General features: G+C 38.4%; 2 protein-coding genes across 6 annotated transcripts; one reads left to right on the forward strand and one right to left on the reverse strand.

Annotated features, from left to right (window-relative positions):
• Positions 1-1,635: 1,635 nt before the first annotated feature.
• plek (pleckstrin) lies at positions 1,636-13,070 on the reverse strand. Its single transcript, XM_077237657.1, has 9 exons — positions 12,458-13,070; positions 11,247-11,402; positions 9,963-10,144; positions 6,232-6,323; positions 5,809-5,993; positions 4,202-4,306; positions 2,605-2,688; positions 2,452-2,524; positions 1,636-2,332 (listed from the first exon to the last, which is right to left on the reverse strand). Exons 1-9 carry the CDS (start codon positions 12,497-12,499, stop codon positions 2,193-2,195), a joined length of 1,059 nt encoding a protein of 352 aa, XP_077093772.1. The 5' UTR covers positions 12,500-13,070; the 3' UTR covers positions 1,636-2,192.
• cnrip1b (cannabinoid receptor interacting protein 1b) lies at positions 13,053-27,878 on the forward strand. Of its 5 annotated transcripts, XM_077237662.1 has the most exons (7): positions 13,191-13,241; positions 17,409-17,510; positions 17,624-18,776; positions 23,420-23,592; positions 24,249-24,614; positions 25,856-26,000; positions 27,219-27,878. In XM_077237662.1, the coding sequence occupies exons 5-7, from the start codon at positions 24,436-24,438 to the stop codon at positions 27,381-27,383; spliced, it is 489 nt and encodes a 162-aa protein (XP_077093777.1). In that variant the 5' UTR covers positions 13,191-13,241; positions 17,409-17,510; positions 17,624-18,776; positions 23,420-23,592; positions 24,249-24,435; the 3' UTR covers positions 27,384-27,878. The 5 variants fall into 5 exon arrangements, with proteins under 5 accessions (XP_077093776.1, XP_077093779.1, XP_077093777.1 ...); XM_077237663.1 differs by lacking the exon at positions 23,420-23,592 and having other exon boundaries at positions 13,201-13,241; XM_077237665.1 differs by lacking the exon at positions 17,409-17,510 and having other exon boundaries at positions 13,206-13,241; positions 18,538-18,776.
• The last annotated feature ends 64 nt before the right edge of the window (positions 27,879-27,942 follow it).

Raw genomic sequence — 27,942 nt, forward strand, 5'->3', positions numbered from 1 at the left:
TGAAGAGATGACCTAACACCTGTGAAGAGATGACCTAACACCTGTGAAGAGATGACTCAACACCTGTGAAGAGATGACTCAACACCTGTGAAGAGATGACTCAACACTTGTGAAGAGATGACCCAACACCTGTGAAGAGATGACTCAACACTTGTGAAGAGATGACCTAACACCTGTGAAGAGATGACCTAACACCTGTGAAGAGATGACTCAACACCTGTGAAGAGATGACTCAACACCTGTGAAGAGATGACTCAACACCTGTGAAGAGATGACTCAACACTTGTGAAGAGATGACCTAACACCTGTGAAGAGATGACCTAACACCTGTGAAGAGATGACTCAACACCTGTGAAGAGATGACTCAACACCTGTGAAGAGATGACTCAACACCTGTGAAGAGATGACTCAACACTTGTGAAGAGATGACCCAACACCTGTGAAGAGATGACTCAACACTTGTGAAGAGATGACCTAACACCTGTGAAGAGATGACCTAACACCTGTGAAGAGATGACCCAACACCTGTGAAGAGATGACTCAACACCTGTGAAGAGATGACTCAACACTTGTGAAGAGATGACCTAACACCTGTGAAGAGATGACTCAACACTTGTGAAGAGATGACCCAACACCTGTGAAGAGATGACTCAACACTTGTGAAGAGATGACTCAACACCTGTGAAGAGATGACTCAACACTTGTGAAGAGATGACCTAACACCTGTGAAGAGATGACTCAACACCTGTGAAGAGATGACCCAACACTTGTGAAGAGATGACCCAACACCTGTGAAGAGATGACCCAACACTTGTGAAGAGATGAGTCAACACTTGTGAAGAGATGACCTGTGAAGAGATGACTCAACACCTGTGAAGAGATGACCCAACACCTGTGAAGAGATGACCCAACACTTGTGAAGAGATGCCTCTTACAGTTACCTCAGATAACAGATCACTCTAAATTGTAATGTGGACTCATGCACTTTCTGTAAAGCTGCTTTGAAATTATGTGTATTGTTAAAAGCGCTATACAAATAAACGTGAATTGAATTGAATTTGAAAATGAATTCAAGGCATGCACATATCATGTATTAATTCATTTAACTATTAAAAGACCAGTGCACACAAGCAATCATTTTTATCAGTCAAATTAATTTCAAAATCTAAAACTCAACGGGTATGAAATATGAGGTCATACTTTAGATTAGGGTCCAATTCTCACTATTAACTAACTAGGACTTTTGAAAGATTTACTGTATGTGCACTGAACGCTGAAACCGAAAACTCGTAATAAGCAGAATGTGGAAGTAAGCTAGTTGTGCAAGTAGACCTAGTCCATTATTGCATTATTTTTATCTCACAATTCTGAGGGGAAAATGGCAGAATTGTGATAAACAGAAAAGTTTATATCTCACAATTCAGACCATTTTTCCCCTCAGATTTGTGAGTTATAAAGTCTGAATTGCGAAATATAATCTCTTGATTCTGAGGGGGAAAAACGTACAAATTTAATTGTGAGATAAAAAGTAGCAATTACATTTTTCTTTTATTCCATGGCGGAAACATAAAGAACAGCAATGCTAGTGATGAAATATAACTTATAACTATTCACATTTACCAAATATAACACATATTTGAAACAGTGTTTTTACATTTTTATTGTGTTGCTCTAAGTACTTTCATTGTGAATTCACAACTGATAGATGCATACTAAGTTATATAATTAAAAAACGGTACGTTTATAGCGGTTAGCAGTAGGGCTGTGCTGTTATGACAGTTTTTATTGCAACACCGACTGCGATATCTCTATATTTGGACGATGATGAAACAGGAAGTGCTTTAAATAAAGACAGGAAAATGCTGTACATTGAAGATTCCCTTAACATTCTTTCCACAGCGTTGACATTTCTGGATGGACAGATAAATAGCATTACGTATCTCTGGTGAAAAACACATTTGCCCACATCCTCTCTCTAACTGTTGTGAGTTTTTCTCTTTTTTTCTTTTTTTTTTACACAAGACACTTTTTTTTGTCAAATGGAGAAAGTGAAGAAACAACAAATGCCAAATTTTTAGAAGATGCTGAAGAGGAGATATAGCTGGTGTGTTGACAACACTTTCTTTCAAACAGATCCCAACTCTGCATGTCTGTAATGAACAAGTTTGTTGAACAGGACGGATCCAGTCCTGTTATTTCCCGGACTTTGCAACACTTTGAATGGCTTTGATCCAATCCTTGCGCTCATCCGCTGTAGCCGCCTGAAGATAGAAGTGCGTTTCATCCGAAGTGATGATCTCAAAGAGATTCCCATCAACCTCTTGTTTCTTGGCTGCAGGAGTTTAGAAGAGAGAGAGACATCTACATGCATTCTATAATGTATAAATGCTTTACAATGTAAACGTGTTGTTGTCATGTTTTGTTTGATCATTTAGAAACCAGTCGTCATACCATCAGGCACATACTCCACCGCAGTCACTACTGAGCCACGCAGGTGAATAGAGCCGAGCGGATCATCCTCACCCTTACAGAGACACACACCACACCTTTTCAATACTGCGTTTATTATATATGTACATTTGAAGATGACAGGAACATGCTTACCTTGGTGGGATCATAGTAGTGGATATAAGCAGGATCATCTCTAAGGATAAACTTTCTGACTTTCCAGTTCTTTCGCCGATGACCCTGTATAAGAAATAAAGATTAAATGTCTTATAAGTACTTTAAAGACTTCACTGCAAAGCGTTATCTACTTTCATAAATATTTCTTTTCATTTTGGGGGTGAAGTGTATTAATGACAGGTGTCTGTTCAACAGTTCAATCTCTAATGCTTGCAAACCCTTTTTTCCTTTGATACTGAATGTAATTTTAGTGCATTTCTATCATGACAACTCTCGAAAGAGTTTAGCGTGGTCATGATGTGACAATGTTATTGTATTTGGTCTTGGACAAGAGTGTGTTTCCCGAAAGCATCGTTTGCCAACTGTGGTCGCAAGTTCTTTCGTTATCAGCAGTTTTAACGAGTCTGTGTTTCACGAAACCATCGTTTCAACGAAAATTAACAAACATCATCCCAGAGTTGTGTGTTTGTAGTGACAGCTCTCGACTTGTGGTTAGAAGCAGTTTCTAGTTTGCATGACATGTGGACTCAATAAATCCTGATCTTGAGTAAAATAAGCAAGCTGACATTCAGTACAATATATATATATATATATATATATTTTATTTAGAATACATACAGATGTCATTTACGCCTTTTAGTTTGTCAAGAGATTTAAAGTGGCGTGTTTGAAGAGTGTGTATGTGTGTGTGTGTGTGTGTGCTCTAGTACTTAAGAACACCTATGATTGAATCTGGGAATAAAGCAAAATAACTGAGAAATATTAGAAATATACCTCAGATGCCATGTCTGTAATTTAACAAAACATCTAGCATTAATTCGATCTCAAACAGATTCATAGAACTAGTTATTACTCCACACCTGCGTGACATCATTAACCAACGTGGTTGAACGACCAATTTGCGACAGTATGGTTTCGGAAAACGGTCGAGACTAGCTAGTTGGTTTCTTCAACGATGCATCGTACTACGTATAGTAGTGAAGCCGCGAGTTTTGTCGTTGTACGGGAAACACACTCCTGAACAGATCTGCTACGCTGCTGCTGCACAAATAGCATCTATAATATGAACTATAGCCAATCTATACAGGTGGAGCTGGGGAAGAGGGAGGGAATCTGAGGAACACTTGCAACTGCAAACTGCTACAGCAAACACTGACCAACTATTTAAATGTTGAACAGAAAGCTCATTGGCTGTAGATGTAACAGGAACCAATCAGCTTCTGCCATGTAGTTAACGATGGAATTGTTAGCAGTTTGTGTTAGCGACTTGGTATGTTTTAGCGGTAGCGCTTTACAATAAGATTCATTAGTTAACATATTAACTAACATTAACTAACCATGAGCAATACATTTGTTACTCAATAAAATGTGTTTCTGTATTTGTTAATCTTTGTTCATGCTAGTTAATAAAAAAAGCTGTTCATTGTTTGTTCATGTTAGTTCACAGTACATTAACAAGATGTGAATAATGTATTAGTAAATGTTTAAATTAGCATTGACAAAGATTAATAAATGCGGTATAAATGCGGTTCATTATTAGTTCATGCTAACTAATATAGTTACCGTTTTAGCTTACCTGTTTCAGCAAACAGCCCTGTTTGACTATTGCACCTCTGAACTCCTCCTTCAAGATCACATCTTCATCACTGGAGTAACCCTCACAGAAGAAACCACTATCAGCCTGCAAATCAACAACATGCACAGTCTCAACAACAGCTCTCGGTTCACACGCAGCCACTTCATTGTTTTTTTGTACATGCTTTATACACGTCATGCAGTGTCACCGAAATGTATAGCATGTGGACAATATGATATGGCTCTATTCTAATATCTACAGCAAGCGATCTTTGAGACATAAGGGAACAAATTTGATTTCTTCTACTTTGCAACCACGTGCATCCAAGTTTGTTTCGAAGAGGAAAAATGTACTGAGCACAATATTCTCTCACCATTTCTGATTTCTAAAACACACTCACAGCGTTCGGTCTGATTGAAACGAAAGCTGATGCTCTCTGTATGTTTTTCCGTCGTCTGTTTGAGTTCATATGTAAATTGCATGAGCTTATTTTGTCCATTAGATTGAAAGATCTGAAACATCCCACACATTTACCCGCCCATAGACCCTCCCCTCGAAGAAATCAGGACAGAAGTGGTTGAAAGTGGACAAAAGAGACGTATTAAAACACCAGGTGTAAACGGGAATGTGTCTCTATGGAAGCTCGTTTCCGCAACAGAATAAAACATTTTAAAAGATAATTGCAACTTTTTATCTCACAATTGTGAGTTTACATTTCGCAATTATGACTTAATTTCTCAGAATTGCGAGATATAAAGTCACAATTGCGTATTAGGTCAGAATTGCGTGATAAACATGCAAATCTGAGATAAAAAGTCGCAATTACCTTTTTTATTTTTTATTCTGTGGCGGAAACAAGCTTCAATATGTCTCTCTCGTCTACTTGTGATCCGTTCAACTAAAACGCAGGTGTAAACAGGGCCTGTAAATAAGCACCTTTTTGGGGTTGAGATAAGGTACACGTTTGTCCTTTTAAAGAGGCCATATTATGCCCTTTTACAAAGTCTTGATTTAGTGTTCATGCTTAAATGTCAAAAAACATTATTTTCCTCATATTCTCCATTGTTGCGGCTCCTCTCTTCCCAGTCTTTCAGTAACGCTCTGTTTACTTCCTGTCTCTATGAAGCCCCTCCTTCTGAAAAGCACACTGTGCTCTGATTGGTCGGCTGGATCAGTGTGTTGTGATTGGTCGAGCGCTTTGAGTGTGTTTGGGAAATGTCCCGCCCCTTACCATAACCGCCAGTTTAACACACTCCTAACTAACTCAACCAGGCCCCGCCCCTTTATTCTGCGTATGAATTATTATAATGAGGAATATTGAGATGTGTTCGTTCCCGGGAGAAACTCAAAACTACAATGGAGGCGTTTCAGGAGTTCAGAAACACTGACACTGATATAGAGAATATCTGGAGCTTTGCGGAGCTTTTTCACTCTCAAACAGCAACCTTTTAAAAAGTTGAATATGTAAAAAAGGTTAATAGGTGCTCTTTATGTTCTGCCCCAGTGACAAGCTGTTGTACCCCACTTTTTTCTTTCTTTCTGACAGATCACTGGGCTTTGGAATAGAGCCAATACTTAGTAGTGCCCTGATTGATTTGTAAGCTTACAAAATAATAAAGAGCCTCCGTTTGGTCCAAGAAAACACACTCTGCTCCTTTCTCCGCCCCGTCTTTGGACACGTCACTCGCGGCCTGCAGGAATCCCTCGTTGAGGAGTCCGGTGGCCAACATCAGTCCCTCGGCCCGGTTCCTGGCCTTTCCCTCGGAGATCAACCAATCGATCACTGCGTTCCCTGCAAGAACATCCACCAGAACACGTTTACAGGTGAACTAATCTTGGTAACACTTTACAATAAGGTTCATTAGTTAATGTATTAACTAACATCAAAATTTTACTTTGAAATTTTAACCCAATGGCTGGGTTTGTCCATATTTGACCCAAATTTGGGTTGAAACAACCCAGCATATGTTAGAGTATAAGAGGTGTTGCCTAGTTCTTTATTGTATTATGTTATGAAATTAATATCTCACCTGTGAAACAGTGATTAAACAGCCTTTTGTCCTTCTCTAGCTTCATCTCTTTAACACCGTTGTCTTGATCTTTCATTAAAACATACAGTTCACTGAGGACAGACCGAACAAAAGCAATGTTTTAACAGTTTTACAGTTCACAGCAGGGAGTTTCAAACTTTATTTATCACATTTCTCAAGTTTTAGCACAATACAGACTCTGTTTTTCAATCAATACAACATTCTGATAACAAACAGGTTTGCACAAAGTGAGACAACTTCAAAACAGCTAGATGTCAATGACAAAGCACAAATATTTCAAATCTGATCCACACACAAAAGAGCATTTATTTAAAGAACAGTTTTATATTGGTCTACTGGAAAATCATGGTTTCTTGTTTAAACCTGTTTTGTCTAATTTGACTGACAGTTATTCAATTTTGATTAAATACTGTTTTCACTTTAAACCAGTGTTGACATACTGGCAAGCTTGACTGAAATTATTTCGGGTGTTTTATAAACATGATGCATATTTACATTAGAGACATTAAAGTTCCCCAATTCTTTTTTTCTTTTTCTTTTTTTGTGGAACATTGCAGAACTTATTCTAAATAGTTTATGGGTGCACATATTTATTGTTTTAACTTAATGTTCCTGGTAATCTTGAATCAGAATAACTTCCTCTTGCAGCAACTCTTCTCTTCTCTGATGATGTGGGCGGGGCTATAACCTGTCACTCACATGAGATCAACCAATAGCAAACCACAACCGTCCGACCATCCAATCAATTCCCCATAGACACAATCAAGCCCCGCCCACATTTGTTCTTTTTCCAGAAGCGTTTCACTCGGATATATACGACACAATAGGGAAGAAAAGACTAGAGCAACTTTAAAGTCACCCTGTAGTCAATAATTGTATCCCATAAAACTCATGTTTGATCATCAAAATGAAATATTTAAAGGGCATCTTGCAGGTTAAACACCACTGTCGATTAATGGGTACATAAAGCAGTCAAGATATGTATATAAAGTTAGAAATGGCTCCAAAATGGTGTTAAAGTCCAGTTTTTGTAGTTTTTGGTAAGGGACGGTTATTTTTTACGCAACTCGGCGATGACGTCACATGAGGTAGACGTGGTGGATAGCCTCAGCCTTTCTCAGCCACTAGAACTAGTTCTAGCACTGACTATGGCGTCTAACTGGGATGAGGAAGAGGTGGCAAGACCCACAGTTTAACATTTATGATGGCCCACAGCCATATAATTAATAAATAAATGCATGGTCAGAGGAGAATGACTGGAGAGTTGGTGGAGTGTCCTGGTGAGTTCCTACCATTTAGAAACACAGCAATGACCGCTGGAGCTAGTAGTCTATGAACAGCAGTGCATACAATAACAACTTTTTCTTTTTACTGTCAGTGAATAGCAACGAGTCAAAGTCAACGTTTTCTTTATATCAGTCCCGCCTGTGAACCCCTAGTGTTTATTTCTTAGCTTTTACCTTTTTCTCCGGTGAAAATGTTGTTTGCAAACGTAGCCGACGCCGAGTAGGCTGGTCATGTCTTCAGTGTGATTATTGTTGATTGTGCCAACTAGTTTTCCTCGTGATTGATTGTCATTGACACCCTCAGGCTTACCGGGAGAGGGAGTGAGTAGTAAGTCAAGTCAAGTCAAGTCATCCTCATTTATATAGCGCTTTTAACAATGTAGATTGTTTCAAAGCAGCTTTACAGAGATAAACATATAATTTAAGGTAACAGAGATTGGTTTAGTTTTATAGTGGTTCTTAAAAAAATGTTTTTTCCAGCTAAAGTTAGTTTTGATTGATTCACTTCCATCTAAATGATCATTTGTTATTAAATTCGGGGCCGGTAAGACGACACCGTTCTCTCTAAACAGACTTTAAACGTGAACCTGTGATAGACGCTGATGGCGTTCACATGCGCATTAAGAATTGATTCTATAGTTATGTGCGTTTGAATATATGTGCGCAGGTTTGTAATTCCCTACAAACCATGCCTAAACAAACTACTTGTCTTGTCTATAAATTTTGATGCAGAATTTTATTTTATCTTATCACTTTGGGTAGGTACGCGGACCAAAAATATCCCCAACGCTTTATCTGCTTTATAAGCGTCTGTGTCGCTGTGTTTGGCAGGTGTCTGTGTGGGCGGTCCCATGGAAACTGTGGTGAGAGCTTGTGTTGTAGGGAGGTGAGCACGTTTTTGTCACTGGTCGAGGACCTCGCCCCGCAGCCGGCAGATGTAACGTGCCTAACGCAGCATCCTGGATTTGAGGCATGCTGCCTGAATCCGTTAGTGCTACACATTGCATACTCACACTTCAGGCAGGAATTTACCATGACGATGATAAATTAAAATACAAAAACTACCGAAAAAACACTGACTCACGACCGCTCTTACTGAATACCAACCTACTCAGCACTGAGCTGACGCAGAGCACACATACAACTCCCTCGTGTGACGTAAAATGACGCAATGCTGAAAAAAACCGTTTTTTTACGAGCAGTCAAAGAAACGCTCACTTTATCTACTAAATTGGTGCCCTTATGTTGTTTTAAAACATTTTAAATCCTGCATTAACTTTTCATATGGTATTTTCATACAAGGCTATGTATTAATTTAGTTGTTTTTTTCCCTGAAAGATGCCCTTTAAAGGGTACTAAACACTAAAACACCTTTTTTAAGTTAATGATCTGTAAGAATGGAGCTTCATAAATGCTGTTCACTGATTCGAGTAAATTTTTTGACATTTGGGTATAAAGTGTTTTAATTTTCAAATATATGGTGTAAAAACGTCTGAGTGCTGCCCTCTTCAGGTTAAACGGAAAGCTCCTGAAGTAGGGGTACTCTGTGACGTAGGGTATATAAGAATAATCGGATGCCGATCGCGATGGGGGAGTCATACCGCAGTTTGAGCTGGTGTCCACAGACAATTCACGCTCCTCCACTTCAGGTGAAGGTGGGGGAGAAAAGTTCTCAACTTCAAATGACCGCTCTGTTGCAAAGCTACTTGCGTCACTCCATTTTATCTAGTTTGACAGCAGCTGTCACTGCGGGTCTCAGGTGCACGCCCCCCCGCTCAGCCCCGCCCTCGGTTCGTCCCCTCTATCTCCGCTGGGGTCCGCCCACTTTTCCAGCATTTTTCAAATATTGCCAGTGGGTGGAGTCAGACTCTGACCAGGGGTTTAGTTACCCTCTAAAAAAATTTTTCCTTGAAAGAAATTCTTCATGCCTTAAATTATCTTGAGTGTAACTCGACACCCTTGCCTCATTTAGTATGCGCAGTTCTATGAATATGCAAATGAGCCCCGCCTCCACTCACTTACTCACTCACTCAGAGATCCACTCGTTGACGATCACACGTTGATCTGATTGGTTACAAGGTAGTTTGTGATGTCAGAAACACCAGTGATTTCAAAGCGTGTTTTTGAGACTGTCTTTGGTTCACTGCAGTTTTAAGCAGAAAATACTCAGCAATGCTGTCGACTTATGAATTTACACATGGTTTGTCTTAAAGCATATTAAAAACACCACGTAGACACATAAACAACATTAAAAGCTGGATTTACAACGCTGGGGGACTTTAATGTCTTTAAAGGTGTCTTTGCAAGTGAATTAAATAAAAGATTGACTAACAAAATGTTTTTAGATTTATCTTTTTTTTATATAAAGTTGGTCCAAAAGTATGATTTTGTTTATTTAGTGCAGTTTTATAACGGAAATCATACCTCAGGTTAACATTTTCCGGTAATCGAATGGATCGGCGCGTTGATTTCCTGGCAAACTTCTTGCCCCCCTGTAAACAAGTGATCGCTCTCTTGACATCTTTAACCCAAAGCTCCCGTTCCTCCAGATGCGTCGCTTGGAAGAAATGGTCCTGGTTCTTAGCAGAAGTGACCTTAAACACAAGCTGTTGAAAAGCATACGCTCATATTAATGAAACGGTAACACTTTACAGTAAGGATCATTAGTTAACTGCCTTAGTTAACATGAACCAAGAATTACCAATACAACTTCAGTATTTATTAATCTTAGTTATTATTAATTTCTACATTTACTAATACATTATCAAAATCAAAGGCTGTATTTGTTAACATTAGTTAATGCACTGTGAACTAACATGAACAAACAATGAATAGCTGGATATTTATTAACTAACATTAACAAGGATCAACAAATACAGTAACAAATGTATTGCTCGTTGTTACTTAATACATTAAAGGGACTATGTGTAGTTTTTTAGGTATTTTATTATTTAAAATCAATATTTTTATTCATAAATATGTCCTCAATGGTGTACAAATACCTCTGCCAATTATCTGACTTATCCTCGTAAACGAAGAATTTATTATCTTTATATACATGTGACGGGTAGGTCCACGGAGCTATAAAACTATAATAGCAGAGAGCGTCAAAAAGTACAAGGCCAACGCGTTTCCACAACGTGTTTTCGTTCAGAGCCAGCGTCACGTGACTGATAGCAGCAGAAACGGAGGAGCAGATCAGTGAGAGGCTGCATTGCACTGTTATTATTCATACTGTAACATTGGTTTGTTCGTTGTGTCAAATTGCAGTTTGTTCGAAATAACAAACCTGTTCACCCGAAGGAAAACTCGACGAAGTGCTGTTAGAAGATATCCGGTTATAGCTTTTTGGTACATAACAGCTACCATAGATGCAACACGCATTTGAAAAAGCGAGGCGCTGGAGAGCACAATTCGTTTGAATGCAAAATACAATTTCACCGCTAGATGGGAGATATTCCTACACAATGTCCCTTTAACTAATGTTAATTAATGAACCTAATGTAAAGTGTTACCCATGAAACAATCAAGACATGTCCAACAAGATCTCATGAAAGTGTGTATCTGTACTGTAGCACAAATTTTATTTCTCGTGCCATTTATACGGCAAAATAGTTTTCGCGTGCATATCATATGCATGCAAAAACTATTTTTTGGCGTACAAATGGCCAGAGGTATATTGGTTTTAAAGACGTGTGATTCCTCCACCATTCTTTTAGTGAAGTCCTGGCATGGGCTGGTCAGTGTCGCTCCCTTCAGAGGGATCATTCCCTTCGGACTGTTGTCCGTCTTCTTCTTGTAAAACTCTACGCCATCATCTGCTAACACCACCCACACCACTTTCCATGAGTTCAGCAATGTGCCCTGCAAACAACATCACTTTAACTTCCTAAAATAACCAAAGATAAAGATCTTTAAAGTAAACAACCCGTTTCACGTGAAGGATTATAGGCTGTTTGCAACAACAGCACAATCACAAATTAATTTATCATAAAATGCTTTTCTTACTTAGTATTTTTGTCTTGTTTCCAGTCCAAATATATAAAAATTCTTAAATCAAGATGTATTAACTAGAAGAGTAAAATGACAAGATTAATATGTCCTGTTTTCTGGGGAAATAAATTAAAAATAAGTGAGTTGATGCTTTAAAAAAAGCATACTATCTGCCAGTGGGGTCAGAAAAATAATCTTAATTTAAACAGAAACAAGATTATTTTTCTGACCCTATTGGCAGATAGTTTAGGTTATTTTAAGCAAAAACTCACTTCATTTTTATTTATTTCCCCAGAAAATAAGACTTAATATCTAATCATTTTACTACTTTAGTAAATGCATCTTGATTTAAGAAATGTTAGATATTTGGACTGGAAACAAGACAAAAATACTAAGTAAGAAACGCATTTTTGCAGTGTAGTGAAGTGCAAGCATTCAATTTCTGTCATTTTCAGTTCTGTATTTTAGTACACGCATATGTTGTGGTCAAACTTCTACTATACTTTCAGTTGCCAGATCCTGATGCACGAATTGTTATTACAGTTTTTCACAGAGAAACAGGGAAATGCCATCTCAAAAATTTCCACATCGAACACTTTGTAAGAGTTCAATGCAAAGAACGGGAAGGTCAACAATGAAAATCCAAATGTGTTAAACGCTGCATTGATTGGGATTTTTTTTTTTTTTTGAAAGAAAGAGGATGTTTCCACTTCTGTTCCCAAATTGGAGCAACTTCATAACTTCAAAGGAAACAAATAACAAAGCATTATCACATGACATCAGCGTTTTGTGGTATGTCTCAATTTCTTCCGTTTGTCAGTAAAATTACCCGTATTGTTGCTGTCCAGTGATATTGACACGTTAATGATAATACCACATAGAAAAGCTATTGTTCAAACAATGCAAGATAAAACTCCAAGATTTACCTTTTTCACCAAGTATCCTTCTCTGATTCTTGTTGGTTCCATAGTAAAGTACAGCGCTCGACTCGGTTATCTTCTTCAGGGAGTGGTGAATGTGAGACCCATACGCTTCGGCAGATTTTGTGCCTGTGACGCGTACCCTTGCTTCACAGTTATAGACATTTTTGATGAAAGGGAAGTTGCACACTGCCTGACTTGGTCAGACTAGTTTCCTCTGTGTTTCCAGCCCACACAGTAAATGAGTCAAAGGCTAAAGATTATCAACCCTGATGAGTGATGATGACTGAATGCTTGACAAAAAACCCTTTATTGTAAAGTCCATTCTCCTAAAATACAGTTGTGTAAAAGCCTTTGTCAAAAACCTTTCATCAAAGTTATCCATGAATTTTGGTTGCTTTTGAACAATACCCGTTCTTGTCTTAGGACAACTTTGATTAACTTTTTTGATCCACTTCAAATATTGTATACATATCATTTTTATCTCCTGGAACAAATATTTTCCGTGCCTTTCAATATCTGCAAAACCGCCATTTAACATCTAGAACATTTGAATCACTTCTCAAAAATTGGTTTCTGATAAGAAGGTCTTTCACTGAACCAATGTTGTTGCAGCACTGAAGAGCGCACTTAAAACACAAATCACATTAGCTTGGTGAGAGAAACAATTCTTTCACAGGAAGTTGAATGAAGGAGTTCAAGGTGTTACAAAAGAGTTGTACATTGCGTTCTCGCGGTCACGGAAGAAAGACCCAGCCTTCGTCGAGCTTGAAGAGACATCACAATAGAGGTACAACACACATTTGAGAATTTGAAATATTATTCAACTGTGTACTGCTTAAATCTCACAGATTAAGAACTTTGTGATACATTAAATGATTGCTGAAGTAAAAAAAAACATCTTTTAAAAAATCAACCAATTGAAAGTTGTTTTCACAAGTGGTTTAGAAAGGAAGTGAGAGTATTGTTGAGGTGTTATGGTATCTGAATTCATATGCTCGATCTTATTACCTGATCTGATCTACTTTGGCTGATAAACACAACTACATTTACAAAGAAAACACAAAAATGACTGAGATAGTACTATTATGTATCAGACAATACCATTGTACTTGTTATTAACAACTATGTTTTATTTTAATGAATGATTATCAATTCAAATAATGCGTATCATTTTGATTTGCATGATGACTTAGTAAGAAGCATTTTCTGAGTGTGTTTAGTGAAAAGTTCTATAAAAATAAACTTAAATCGAATTGAAAATGGAAGACTATTGGAAAACGATTCTTAGTCATATAAGCTTATGCTTAAATATGTAATTTACATACTTGGTTTTAAATAAAACAGCATCCTTGTTGATCTTGGAACAACATTCGTATCTGCCAATCAGATTTGAGAATTAAGTTTACAGTTAATGTCATGTATAGGTTTACAACAAGAGTAAGGGGCTTTTACAACATTCTTAGTCATCTATTATTTTCCTCTGATATTAGGGAGAGGTTATGGGTTGGGTTGGGTTTGGGTGTAGTTAAAGGGGTGGTTGATTATGATTTCATTTTTCTAACTTTAGCTAGTGTGTAATGTTGCTGTTTGAGCATAAACAACATCTGCAAAGTTACAATGCTCAAAGTTCAAAGTAAAGGGAGATATTTTCTTTTAAAGAAATTGCTTTTTAAGGACTACAACAAACGGCTGGTAGGAACTACACAACATTTCTCCCGGGTTAGTGACATCACAAACCTTAAAATTTACATAAACCCCGCCCCCGGAACACGATTTATAAGGTGTTTCTCAATGTCAGGGAAGGATCCTCGGAAGCCGTTATTTCGAAGTAAAGGGAGATATTTTCTTTTAAAGGGGTGGTAAAACACGATTTCACTTTTCTAACTTTAGTTAGTGTGTAATGTTGCTGTTTGAGCATAAACAACATCGGTAGCACTTTACAATACGGGTGCACTAATATGCATTAATTCTTACTTAACTAATGCACAGATAATCATGAGTTAATGTATGACTCATGAAGAACTAAACCATTAATTAATTATTACTGCATCAGCAACTAATAAAGAGTCTATATGATTAATAGATTAAGTAATAAATGAATTGCTATTAATTAAACGTGTCATCATGTATTAATTCCTTAATAACATATTTTATTAACTAATAGTGTAAATTAATGTGTTAATTACCACAATTAGTCAACGCTATGCACTTCAACTTCCAGTTGTCTGCTTTAATTAATCATTAGCTAATGATTTGCAAATCTATCATTATGTTATGACTTTACTTGTTGAGGCACATTACTATTAACTAATTGTTAAGTAATATGTAATTTTGGTTTTGACATCCACACTATGGATTTCAATTTCCCGCCTTTTACAACCGGGATTCCACTGTGCCGGATGAACCACCGCATCCAACAGTTCATGGCACAGGAGTGTGTCAGGTTAAGCTTGAGCTCGAGGATTTAAAGGAAGAACACTGAGAACATGCGGCCGAGCTCTGCTGTTTCATAACACTGTGTCTAGACCAGACAAAGACACTAGAACCCATTATAATCTGTGATACAACACTGGATGCGACACAATGCTACACGACACAACAAAACCTCGACAGTAAACTGATGGCACTCTATTTCTGACGTACTCCGAGCTCTTGCGCTACTTCTGTTATGAAGGACAAATGGACTTGCAATGGTCTGTCATGGCCAGTGTAAACAGCTGTAATGGTCTCGTCCAGTGTAAACAGCTGTAATGGTCTGTCATGTCCAGTGTAAACAGCTGTAATGGTCTGTCATGTCCAGTGTAAACAGCTGTAATGGTCTCGTCCAGTGTAGACAGCTGTAATGGTCTGTCATGTCCAGTGTAGACAGCTGTAATGGTCTGTCATGTCCAGTGTAAACAGCTGTAATGGTCTGTCATGGCCAGTGTAGACAGCTGTAATGGTCTGTCATGGCCAGTGTAGACAGCTGTAATGGTCTGTCATGGCCAGTGTAGACAGCTGTAATGGTCTGTCATGGCCAGTGTAGACAGCTGTAATGGTCTGTCATGGCCAGTGTAGACAGCTGTAATGGTCTGTCATGTCCAGTGTAAACAGCTGTAATGGTCTGTCATGTCCAGTGTAAACAGCTGTAATGGTCTGTCATGTCCAGTTTAAACAGCTGTAATGGTCTGTCATGTCCAGTGTAAACAGCTGTAATGGTCTGTCATGTCCAGTGTAAACAGCTGTAATGGTCTGTCATGTCCAGTGTAAACAGCTGTAATGGTCTGTCATGTCCAGTGTAAACAGCTGTAATGGTCTGTCATGGCCAGTGTAAACAGCTGTAATGGTCTGTCATGTCCAGTGTAAACAGCTGTAATGGTCTGTCATGTCCAGTGTAAACAGCTGTAATGGTCTGTCATGTCCAGTGTAAACAGCTGTAATGGTCTGTCATGGCCAGTGTAGACAGCTGTAATGGTCTGTCATGTCCAGTGTAAACAGCTGTAATGGTCTGTCATGTCCAGTGTAGACAGCTGTAATGGTCTCGTCCAGTTTAAACACGGTGTAACAGCGTCAGTATTTCAGATTCTGGTGTCCTGATATTTGTGTGCGGCCCAACTTACCCATCATTCAAACACTCTCTGACATTACACTCAATGCATGTGCAACTGCCCCACAGACCTTTAGTGGGGATGACAAAACCCATAGCCATAATGACATATTACTTAACAATTAGTTAATAGTCATGTGCCTCAACAAGTAAAGTCATAACATAATGATAGATTTGCAAATCATTAGCTAATGATTAATTAAAGCAGACAACTGGAAGTTGAAGTGCATAGTGTTGACTAATTGTGGTAATTAACACATTAATTTACACTATTAGTTAATAAAATATGTTATTAAGGAATTAATACATGATGACATGTTTAATTAATAGCAATTCATTTAATACTTAATCTATTAATCATATTGTCACAGTGTCTGGTTGTGTTCCCTTGTCTATCACTAGAGGTCCTCGTTCTCACGGTGTCCTTCACATTTGACTTCAATTCCCAGCATTCTGTCTGTCACTGTCACTCATCAGTTCATTGCACTCAGCTGTTCCCCGTAATCATTGTTCCCAGCTGTTCTGTGTTAGTCTTGTTAGATATGTGTATATATTCCCTGTCTGTGTTAGTATGTGTACGGAGTCGTTGTTAATGTCTCACACTTCTTGGTTTGTTCCTGCCTGTTCCTTGTGTTCGTTGTTCTTGTTTGGATTGCTTGTATGGTATTTGACCCTTGCCTGGACTGGATTACGTTTCACGGATTACCCAATAAATATCTCACTGCAATTGGATCTACTGTAGGGATGGGGAAATGAAGCCTCGTGAAGCAATGAGCCTTTCCCCTAACTGTTCCGGGAAAAGATTCAAAGCTTCGAGAGTGTCGAGAACAGCGACATCTGGTGCTTATTTAAAATAAAGCAGCCAGAAGCCTTTCTCTGTCAGATGAAGCAACCACAACACACTCCATAGTTTCAATGTTATGTGTACAAATAAAAAGCCTTACACGTTTGTGTTTGATTTGTTCATTATTAAATAAATTATTTTACCCCTTAAAGTGTGACAATAAAATATAAAATGAGCATATTATTTATTAAGATCTAATGTAGGCCTACTCTCTCTCTCTCTACACACACACACACACACGCACACACACACACATGCACACGCACACACGCACGCACGCACACACACGCACACACACGCACGCACGCACGAACACAAAAAGTGAATAAGGACATTGTGTGATAGGATCATCTGTTCATCTGACACTTGGCAGTGATAGTGCTTATGTAACTGTAGGAATGACAGAAAGGTGATAAAAATTATTGATTCTGTAATGCCGATGTATATAGATGGGGGTAGACATGTTTCTGCATTCTCCAGTATTCAAGTGGATCTTCAGCTCTTTGTATGTTTGTCTCTGTAAGGTATTTATCCACTTCTAGGATCGCATCAGAAGTGTATGTGAGCTTGTGTGCGCTGGTCTACTGCACTGTCCAACAGAAGACAATGGTTTCCACCTCAGAAGTGTGAGGATACATTTTTTTTTTGTTGGGAGTGACTACATACTATACAATACAATGGTAAAAAAAAAAAATAATAATAAATAAATAAATATTTATTTTTTCTTCTTCTTTTTTAGAAATGCATTCATTGGAAGCCATAAGCTCAAAATATTCCCAGTTAGGGGAAGTCTTCCTTTTTTTGGCTGTTGCCATTGCTGTAAATACAAACCCTTCACCAAACACCCAAATACCAAAACCAAATTACCTAAAAAAACACCAAAAGTGCAACGATCTTACAAAAACAAAATTACACAACAATAACAAAAAAATAATAAGTAGTTTTGGTTATTTAAATGTAATGTATTGATAAACTTTAAAAGTACAGCACTCTAGTCTCCTCACAAACCCATCAACCAGACTGAGCCAACAAGGACCTTCGAGCCTTCTGACACCCAAAGCGAAACGCGCACGTGATTGGACAGAAAGTGAGGCTTCGTTTGTCATCGATCACGTGACCTCTGGGAAACCAATACACACCCCGACACGGGGCTTCAATAGAAATTGCTTTGCTTTCGCAAAACGCACATCGAAGCTTCAGTGTCATACGTAACATCACTAATCTACTGTCTCTCGCGTGTGTGGCGTGACACATATAGACTCTTTATTAGTTGCTGATGCAGTAATAATTAGTTAATGGTTTAGTTCTTCATGAATCATACATTAACTCATGATTATCTGTGCATTAGTTAAGTATGAATTAATGCTTATTAGTGCACCCGTATTGCAAAGTGTTACCACAACATCTGCAAAGTTACAGCGCTCAAAGTAAAGGGAGATATTTGCTTTTAAAAAATTCAATTTCTACAGCAAACGGCCGGTTTTGTACTACAAGACATTCCTCCTGAGTTGCTGACGTCAACAAATCCCATTATTTACATAAACCCCTCCTCCGAGAATACTTAATAAGCGGGGCAGGCCATTTCATATCGCTGTTTTGGAGATGAGTTGTTGCAATGCCGTCAAAACGCTGTTATTTTCATCTGGATTGCAGGTCCACTTTGTTCAGCCTCCCTAGGGGCAGGGGAGTTACGGATCAATGGTTAAAATTTATTTTTAACTCGGTCCCTCATAATTATTACCCAAAATCTCGCTCTCTGTGCTGCACATGTTACGGAGGAAAGCTTCCACAATCTTGGCGAGTTCAATGCAGGATTCGCACATCGGCTTGTCCTGAAAGATGGAGCAGTTCCAACTTTAAGAACAGAAGCTGTTGTTCACGGGCCACAACCTGTAAGTATGATTTATTTTTCGTCTATGTGTTTTCCTGTAATAGTTCGTATTGTTAATTGTACGTTGTAGCAAGGAAGTAAACAAATGACAACGCTGTTTGGCTCTGCAAAGCAGCTTGTTAAAAGCTCATTCATACTTAACGTTATCCGACAAACACCTAACGTTACAAACTTTTTTTTAATCTCAACAGCGAACTTGGAATTAGTGTAAATTATTCTTTGATTAGAGCTTTTATGTTTATCTACAAGCTTGTTTATCTTCAGGCATGCTAAACATGGTTCTGTGTTTGATTTGGCTACTGTAGTAAAGCCAATGTTTAGTGTTCGTTTTGGGTAAATAGTTCTGGCGACAGATATTTGTCTACAATCGTTCTAAAAATACAAAAGAAAAGGTGGCATACAGTCAGAAACGATCACTATAGATCCGCAGTCTTTACTCAAAAAAATCCCTTTGAGGACTGTAGTATAATTTTTTAGAACGATTATATGAAATTCTTGTTTATGAAGCTTATTTTTTTGTAATACTATAATAATTAGTACAATTATATAACAGCGTATCTAAAAAGTAATGAGAGAACAACAAAAAACAAACCTTTCTGAAACGTTGTTTAACAGCCGTTCTTGAACAGGTTCTGCTCAATCATCTTCACTAACGTTTCCCTGGGTCCGATTGGATTTATTGACGCCATTGTTTATAATACACCAAAGTACAAAGTACCCGTAAAGGTAAGGGGCGTGACGTTTCCGGAAAACGTGCACTAGACGGTTAGCGAATCACAACACACTGGGCCAGCTAACCAATCTGAGCCCATTGCGTAGTTTTGAGGGACTGGCTTCATAGAACCCGGAAACCATCCCACCGTTTTTACAAGGAGGGACAGAGCAGTGTAGAATAAAGGTAAGATATATGTAAAAGAATGCCTTTCTTAAAAAACGAAGCATGAACACATGTTACAGTGCACCCCACAAACACAATCAAGCCTTCGAAAAAATGCGTTTTACCACCCCTTTAAAGAAATTGCTTTTTAAGGACTACAACAAACGGCTAGTAGGGACTACACAACATTTCTCCCGGGTTAGTGACATCACTAATAAACTAAAGACATCACATAAAATTTTCATAAACCCCGCCCCTGGAACACGATTTATAGATTATCATAACATAATATGCTAATCAATGACTAGAAGACAACTACACATTAGCTACATACATTCATCAACTAACCATTCAGAAATGTTGCTTCTACATGTTGTCTCTTCTTCATGAGTCTCTCCATCTTTCTGACTCCGGTTTGAACGTAAAAGGCTAAAAGTTTTTTAAATGTTCAGTGCATGTGTGTGTGAGGTAATCAAAGCTCCAAACACACAAGCTGTTGAAGCTCCGCCCCTGGGCCGGGAGCAGCAGCTCATTTGCATTTAAAGGGACACACACAAAACGAGGCATTTTTGCTCACCCTCAAAAAGTGACAATTTTAACATGCTATATAAAAATATCTATGGGGTATTTTGAGCTAAATCTTCACATACACACTCTGGGGACATCAGAGATTTATTTTACATCTTGTGAAAAGGGCATTATACCACCCCTTTAAAGTCCCATAAAAGTGCCTTAAAATGCGCAGCATTATTACGTAATTTCCACTATAACAGTGTCACAGTCACCCACAGTCACGTCTTCCTTTGTTCTGTTTTCCCGCCACTCATCTGTTTCTATGGTTACTGACATTAAGTTTATCATCTGTTCCACCTGTGTCTAGTTAATCATCATCATCTGTGTCACCTGGTTTCTGTTAATCTGTGTTCATCGGTGTTTGTATTTAGTTCCTTTCCGTTCAGCCATTCTTTGTCCGTTCTCGGTTTTATTTAGTGTGTGTGTGTACATCCTGCCTGTCTGTACCCGTTGAAATTATATTAATAGTAAAAGTTTGTATTGGAGCTGTTTGCCTCTTCATCTTCAGCCTACACCACACCGTGACAAACAGGAAGAGGGGCGGGACATATCAAACAGCTCCTCCCCTTTATAAAAATAGCCTTAGCGTTTAGTTTCTATCTTAGAGCCGTTGATCTCGGTAAAGCCACTGTTTCCTGCTAATCTCATCCATATCGCATTTATAATACAGGATTCTGTGCAAAACTCAAACGGGTCTGATACGTTTCTGTTCTGCGACTCGCTCATACGATCCGCTCTGTCGCGTCTCTGGACTGAAGCTGCGTCGGCTCGTGTGACACTAACGTGAAACCAGACTTCATTCACCCCAATGCAAAGCATATTTACTCTGTCTGAATCGTTCCCTATCCCCTATATAGTGCACTATGTGCCATTCACCATGTAGAAAACAGTAAAAATGAATACCTAATACTAAGGTCGCGGCAAATAGGATATACGACACAATGCCTAAATTAGAAAACACCTGATGCGCTGAAGTTTGTTCTCGGAGACTTTAATGGATGCTCAATCAAAAGAGTATTGCCCAATTACTATCAATACGTCAAGTGCCCGACAAGGAGGGAAAAGACACTCGATCTATGCTTTTGTTTATACGTCCTGCAGTAGTTAATAGTTAATAAAGAATAGTGATGAGACCAACTACAGGGCCTGGGTGGATCAATCGCAGACTGGTGTAGGTCCAGCTGTCTTCTTCTAAATATAAAGAAAACAAAGGAAATAATAATATTACAGAACTGGGAGTCAGCCCCACCAGTGTTTGGTTATAAATGGAGAGGATGTTGCATTTGTAGCCGAGTACAAGTACTTAGGCACAAAAATAGTAATACCGACACTATCTATAAAAAGGGGCTGCAGAGGTTGTACTTTATGCGGAGACTAAGTCAATTTAGAGTGGATAGAGATATGATGTTACTTTTCTATCACTCATTTTTGGAGAGCATGCTACTTTTTTGTTGTGTTGCCTGGTATTTCTCTTTGTCAGTGACCAACAAAGACAGACTGAGCAAGAAAGTAAACTTGGCCAGCAAGGTTGCAGGGCAAAAACTGGACAGTATGGCTATTACCTGTGAAAGAAGGGTGTTGAAGAAAGGTCAAGTAATTAATAAAGATATGTCACACCCCCTACACCAGACATATGAGGTGTTGCCATCAGGGAAAAGGTTTAGGTTACCTTCTTTCCAAACAAAATTGAGACATTAGGTGTTTCTCAATTTCAAGGAAGGATCCTCGGAAGCCCTTTATTTCGAGGATGCTACGTCATCGACATCCGTCGAAGGACTGTTCCAATGTCGAGGATCCTCAGAATTTCAACCAAGGACTGAGTCCTTCGTTCGAAAAATATCCCATACACAAGAAAGGATGCATATGTGTAGCCTTCGCGCTCTCAAATCACCCACAATCCTATGCGCCAGCTTTGCTATCTTGATCAAAAAATAAAAAATGTCAGACGTTAGCGGAGTCGGAGCAATAGACCTTTTACGCACTTCCGCATTTTTTGACCGGAAATACGTCAATGAAGTGTATTAGAACTTCCTGTTATCGTAGCGGCAGATACGAAAAATGGCAGAGTCGAAGAGTCGCAGTTTCTGTTGTGTTCCAGGCTGTTCGTCTTCCACCCAAAAACAGCCCTACCTTTCATTTCATTCTTTTCCCGTGGATCCAAACCTGAAACCCAAATGGATACAGGCGATCCGAAGAGAGGAAGGGAACAGTTTTGATATAAAAAGAGGTAGCACCTATGTCTGCAGCCGGCACTTCGCTCCGGATGATTACGTTGGTGGCTGCGTCGTTCGTCGCCTGAAGAGTGGTGTTGTCCCGAGCCTATTCACTGCGATGTGTTATACCTTATATTACAAATTCACAACACCTAAGATTTACCATTACTTACTTTACAGTTAACGTTAACAGAGATATAACCGGTGATATGGTTAAAGCTAGCTACAGCAATTTCTTCGTTTCTTACCTTGGTAATTGTGGATAAACTCTTCATGGAAGAATTTATATCCCTTGTCCAACTTGTTCCCTTTAGTGGACGAATGTATCTCCACACTCTTCACCACATCGGCGCTGGTGAACTTCGGAAGACTAGTCAGGCTAGTCGAAAACACTCTAACGTTAGCTGCCATTTCTCCGTCAACGAAGCTTACACCGGAAATGGGTTTACGCTTCCTTGACGTATTTCCGTTTTTTGCTTAAAAGGTCTATAACGGGGCACTATGCTTGTACATGTAAGTTACCATACATTTGTTATAACCGTTGTACATATAAGTAAAGTTTAACGTTTAAGTGCCAGTACAAATTACTACTGTATTGATATTACAAATTATACAAATATATACAAATTACGTTATTGATGGCTAACTGAACCGGACCTTTCATCATTTTTTCAAGAGCCACTATAAAACCAAACCAATCTCTGTTACCTTAAATTATATCTTTATCTCTGTAAAGCTGCTTTGAAACAATCTACATTGTTAAAAGCGCTATATAAATGAGGATGACTTGACTTGACTTTCATTTAGCTTGGTTGCCGTCACCGGAATTTCTTTTATAAATAACTAGTTAAGTTGTACAAAGTAATTTAACATGATTAGCAGAAGAGAAAATGCTTTTAAAAGCATTTAAAATCGTACTGGCCCCAAACTTTTGAACGGTAGTGTACATCACAACTTTTTGATCTTTTTGAATTTTTGCAGCGCCAAAAGCGGACCTTTTCACTGACGTAATGACGCAATGACGTGCACTTGCTAGCCTGTTCCATTTACGTGTTCTCCGAATGCTAAAGAGGAGCCTCGCCTAGCCTCTGAAGGAAATGACTTGGAAGGATCAATCCTGCCAAGGAAGTATCCTTGACATTGAGAAACGGCTAGTAAGTCATTCATTCCAACAAGCATTACATTAATGAATAAGAAGTTACCTGCAGGACAGTGCTTTAAATAGCACCATGCACTTTGTTTCTAGATGGACTGTCACAGTATGCACAGCCACACTTTATTATCCTAGTTATTTGTAGTGGGGTTTGAGTTTTTTGTCCTGACGCTGTGTATGTGTAGGGGTGTGGGTGGGGTGAGGGAAATTATGTTGTATATTCTGTTTTGTATTCTGTCTTGTCAAATTGTCGTATTGTCTTTTGTATAAATGTATCAGACGTACCGTATGGTGCAGAAAAAATTTCCGAAAGGTTAAATAAATCTCTATCTATCTATATCATTGTCATACTCAAAGCAACAACAAAAAAAAACCTACATTCTGATTTCATGTGGACTATAAAAGAATACTATTGTATTATGTTGCCAAAAGCATGTTCAAAACCAAGACAGTAGTATTTTTATGCCAATATTTTTCCAGTGATAACACTCACGCATCATCCATCCAATCTTGACTAATGGATGAGATTTGACTTGGTGTCCTTGAGCAACAGTTGGCTACTGGTAGAAACTTATTTAAATGATCAATAAACCAAATGCACGGATGTTGTATTGGTGTAATCTGGGCTACACTGATTCTCTCTCTTGATCTCATTAGGTCGCACGCTTGTTGGGATTATGTTTGTGTAGGGGATTATTGGACAGGAACAGCAGACATGACTTTGGACGTGCTTTCTGCATGTGGTTTTCACGGGTTTCCACTCGAGTACTCATCACGGCACAACGATTTACTTCAGCCTGAAATATCCTGACCTGTTTCCTCACACCTGACTGTCTTTTGCATCATGGCAGACATTCCCCAACTGATTAAAATCGGCGTTTCGCTGAAAACCAGTCCGAATAACGGAGCCGTGTTCTTCAAATCGGACGGGACGAGATTCGGTCAGAGCAGAACCATCAAATTACTGACGGGAACGAAATACAAGGTCGATGTGGTCGTTAAACCGGGAGCAGTTGAGGCGACGTGAGTAGGCTACATTATGCTTTAGACTATTTGAAAGTGAACTTATATTGATTATATTGTTTGCATAATGCTTCGTTTGCATCAACGTTGGGACAGAATAGCAGATTTATTTTGTGTAGGTGTGATGTAAAATTACAAATGACCAATGGCACCATTGTACAGTTATGGATAACATAGTTGGCTACTATGATATACAAAGCAATAATGCTTAATTATTATTTTAGACTACATTGGCATTCAAACGTAGCTATTTCAAAAAAATAGGCTACCATGGTTAACTGCTTATTTATAATTATATATTTCACTATAGTGGTGCAAATTTAATTAACAGAAAGCAACCAAGAATTGGATGTAAATTAACATCTCGTGACAGCTACATGGGATGCCATGATTGTGGTTTATCCTACAGGATCATGTGTTCATCTCATGCACTGACAGATTGCTTCCTTTGGGAGTCAAATCCAGACGATTAAGGCATCAACTATATCTGACGGGCTGCATGTTGTAATGTGTGTATTATGTTACACAAAGGTCTACAGATATCTAGGCTAATGTCTGTCAAATCAAATAGATGCTGCAATATGAATATTCTTGTAATCTAGATTTAGAATATTGAGTGTAATCTAGATTTACAGTAATAACAATATGATATGATCATATTTTTAAATATGATGATGGTTCCATTATAAATAGGGTGATTATCTCTAAGGTGGGCACCCCATTTAATTTATTTCCAATCTGAATCTAGCCATGTCATGTCAACAAATGGAAAAGTCGTTTATTATCATGTTAATTGTCTTTCACCCCGACAGCAATATATATATATTCTTCTATATACATATTCTTCTTATTGAAAAATTGTTACTTTAATTAGCTTGAACAAAACTGAAAATTATTAACAGGACCTTTGTCTCAAAATATATTCAATAATTTTAGCGATTCTCATTTGCTTCTACAACATTTTAGAAAACATCAAATATTAGATAAAATTAGCACAGAAATAACATTGCGCTGCTGCCTGCGATCGCATCACGGATCAGACAAGTTTCCACGTGCATCCTGAAAAGGGGATGTTTTGGAAAGTGCTCCGGCAAGTTTTTGTTCCATCTAGTATTTTAGAGGAAAATAAAATCAAAGGCTCCTTTTACCTTTAGCCCTGTTGTACTCTAATATTTTAGCTCCTGAAGTGTATTTTGGGTTGTTGTCATGTCAGTCTCCCTCTCTCACGACTCATTCCTCAGATCCATGACCTTCGGTGGCGTGACGTTCCCTTTGGAGCAACAGTCTAAAGACCCTCAGGCTGTTGTGTACACTGGGATGTATAACACCGAGGGAGTAACACACACCAAAAGTGGAGAGAGGCAACCCGTTCAAGTCAACATACAGGTGAGAATCACTTTTGAAAGGTTCCCTTGGAAATGAGAAATTACACCATTTGAACACAGAGCCTATAAAACACATTATGAAAGCCTGCAGAAGAACATAAAGGTTATTTATTGGCATCTATGGTTCTATTAAAAACCTTTAAAGGATTTGTTCACTTCAGAATAAAAAAATCCTGATGATTTACTCTCCCCCATGTCATCCAAGATGTTCATGTTTTTCTTTCTTCAGTCGAAAAGAAATGAAGGTTTTTGAGGAAAAGATTCCAGTATTTTCTCCATATAGTGACTTCAATGGAGTCCAACGGGTCGAACGTCCAAATGTGAGTTTCAGTGCAGCTTCACAGTCTCGACACGATCCAGCCGAGGAATAAGAGTCTGATCTAGACAAACCAGCGCACATTTTATAAAAAAGAAAAAATATATATACCTTTTAGCCACAAATGCTTGTTTTGCACATCCACAACTTCACGCATTACGTAATCATGTTGAAAGGTCACGCGTGTTCCGGTTCAGAAATGTGGAGTAGTGGAAAAACTCATTCATATGATTTTCTCCCCAAACTTCAAAATCATCCGACATTGTTGTTTTACATTTCATTATTTTATTTTTTTTGGTAAATGGCGTTTGACTTAGTCTTTGCACATTCGCTTTGTAAACACTAGATCTGTTCTTCCTCTTACGTCACGCGTGACCTTTCACTGCGACTACGTAATGTGTGGCGCATCGCAGCTAGTGCAAGACCAGCATTTGTGGTTAACAAGTATATATTTTTTATAAAATGTGCGCTGGTTTGTCTAGATCAGACTCTTATTCCTCGGCTGGATCGTGTCGAGACTTTGAAGCTGCACTGAAACTCACATTTGGACGTTCGACCCGTTGGACTCCATTGAAGTCACTATATGGAGAAAATCCTGGAATGTTTTCCTCAAAATCCTTCATTTCTTTTCGACCGAGGAAAGAAAGACATGAACTTCTTGAATGATGTGGGGGGAGAGCAAATTAGTGAACTACTCCTTTAACATTCATAGAATTTTTTATTTCCATTCCACCAAAGGTTCTTTATAGTGGAGGAAAAGGTTCTTTAAATGATAAAAATGTTCACTGAAAGGCTCTTTGGGGAACCTGAAATGCTCCTCCTATCACTGCAAAAACACCCTTTGAAACCTCTTTGTGTAAGAACAAGAGTTGCTGATGTGTGTAATGTTTCCGTGCGGGACAGTTCTCTCAGGCTGGTCTGTTCGAGACCGTCTGGCAGGTCAAGTTCTACAACTACAACAAGAGGGACCACTGCCAATGGGGGAACAGCTTCAACTGCATCGAGTACGAGTGCAAACCCAACGACACACGCACACTCATGTGGATCAACAAAGAGCTGTTTCTGTGAAAGTGTGTGTGAGTGAAGACAATCTTACGAAGAGCTAGAAACCTCCCTGATCAACACACTGCACACTGTCCTCGAAACAGGAATCAGCAGATAGCCTTTCCTAAGAACGTATTAGAGTAGCTATTGTGATGAAGTTAAGTAAGAGTTTTACTGGATTTGTCTGTTGTAGTGTTGTCTCTTTTTCTGCAGTTCCTTCCAGTTGTCTACCTCTGAAGAACCCCGTGAGGATGAAGTTTACTTTTATATATGAGTTTACAGATTTTATATAGATTTTATGATATAATTGTTATTATACCGTTTGTAATGTAGCATTTTCATTGTAAATTTTACTATGTGAATATACCTTCTATAGTGTGTCTTTCTATGTGTGTTTTGTCATGGTGCATTGTGATATACTGTACGTGCAATAATTGTTAGTGGATGTACAACCCCATTTCCAGAAAAGTTGGGAAATTTTGTAAAATGCAATAAAATCAAGAATGTGTTATTTGTTAATGCTCTTGAACCTTTTTTTTAACTGACAAAAGTACAAAGAAAAGTTTTCCAATGTTTTCACTGA

This window comes from Siphateles boraxobius, unplaced genomic scaffold (genome assembly GCF_051911475.1).
Source record: "Siphateles boraxobius isolate OS27281-9 unplaced genomic scaffold, OSU_SipBor_1 204, whole genome shotgun sequence".
Classification (NCBI taxonomy): domain Eukaryota; kingdom Metazoa; phylum Chordata; class Actinopteri; order Cypriniformes; family Leuciscidae; genus Siphateles; species Siphateles boraxobius.

What these genes read in the sequence shown, in the direction of transcription:
- plek (XM_077237657.1), bottom strand. Translation starts at nt 12,499, where the DNA reads ATGGAACCAACAAGAATCAGAGAAGGATACTTGGTGAAAAAG. An exon ending in AAGGATACTTGGTGAAAAAG is followed by an intron (nt 11,403 to 12,457) that starts GTAAATCTTGGA and finishes TGTTGTTTGCAG; the next exon opens with GGCACATTGCTGAACTCATG. An exon ending in ACTACTATGATCCCACCAAG is followed by an intron (nt 2,525 to 2,604) that starts GTAAGCATGTTC and finishes TGTCTCTGTAAG; the next exon opens with GGTGAGGATGATCCGCTCGG.
- cnrip1b (XM_077237661.1), top strand. Translation starts at nt 13,139, where the DNA reads ATGAAGGAGTTCAAGGTGTTACAAAAGAGTTGTACATTGCGTTCTCGC. An exon ending in CCGGGAGCAGTTGAGGCGAC is followed by an intron (nt 24,615 to 25,855) that starts GTGAGTAGGCTA and finishes CTCATTCCTCAG; the next exon opens with ATCCATGACCTTCGGTGGCG. An exon ending in CCGTTCAAGTCAACATACAG is followed by an intron (nt 26,001 to 27,218) that starts GTGAGAATCACT and finishes CGTGCGGGACAG; the next exon opens with TTCTCTCAGGCTGGTCTGTT.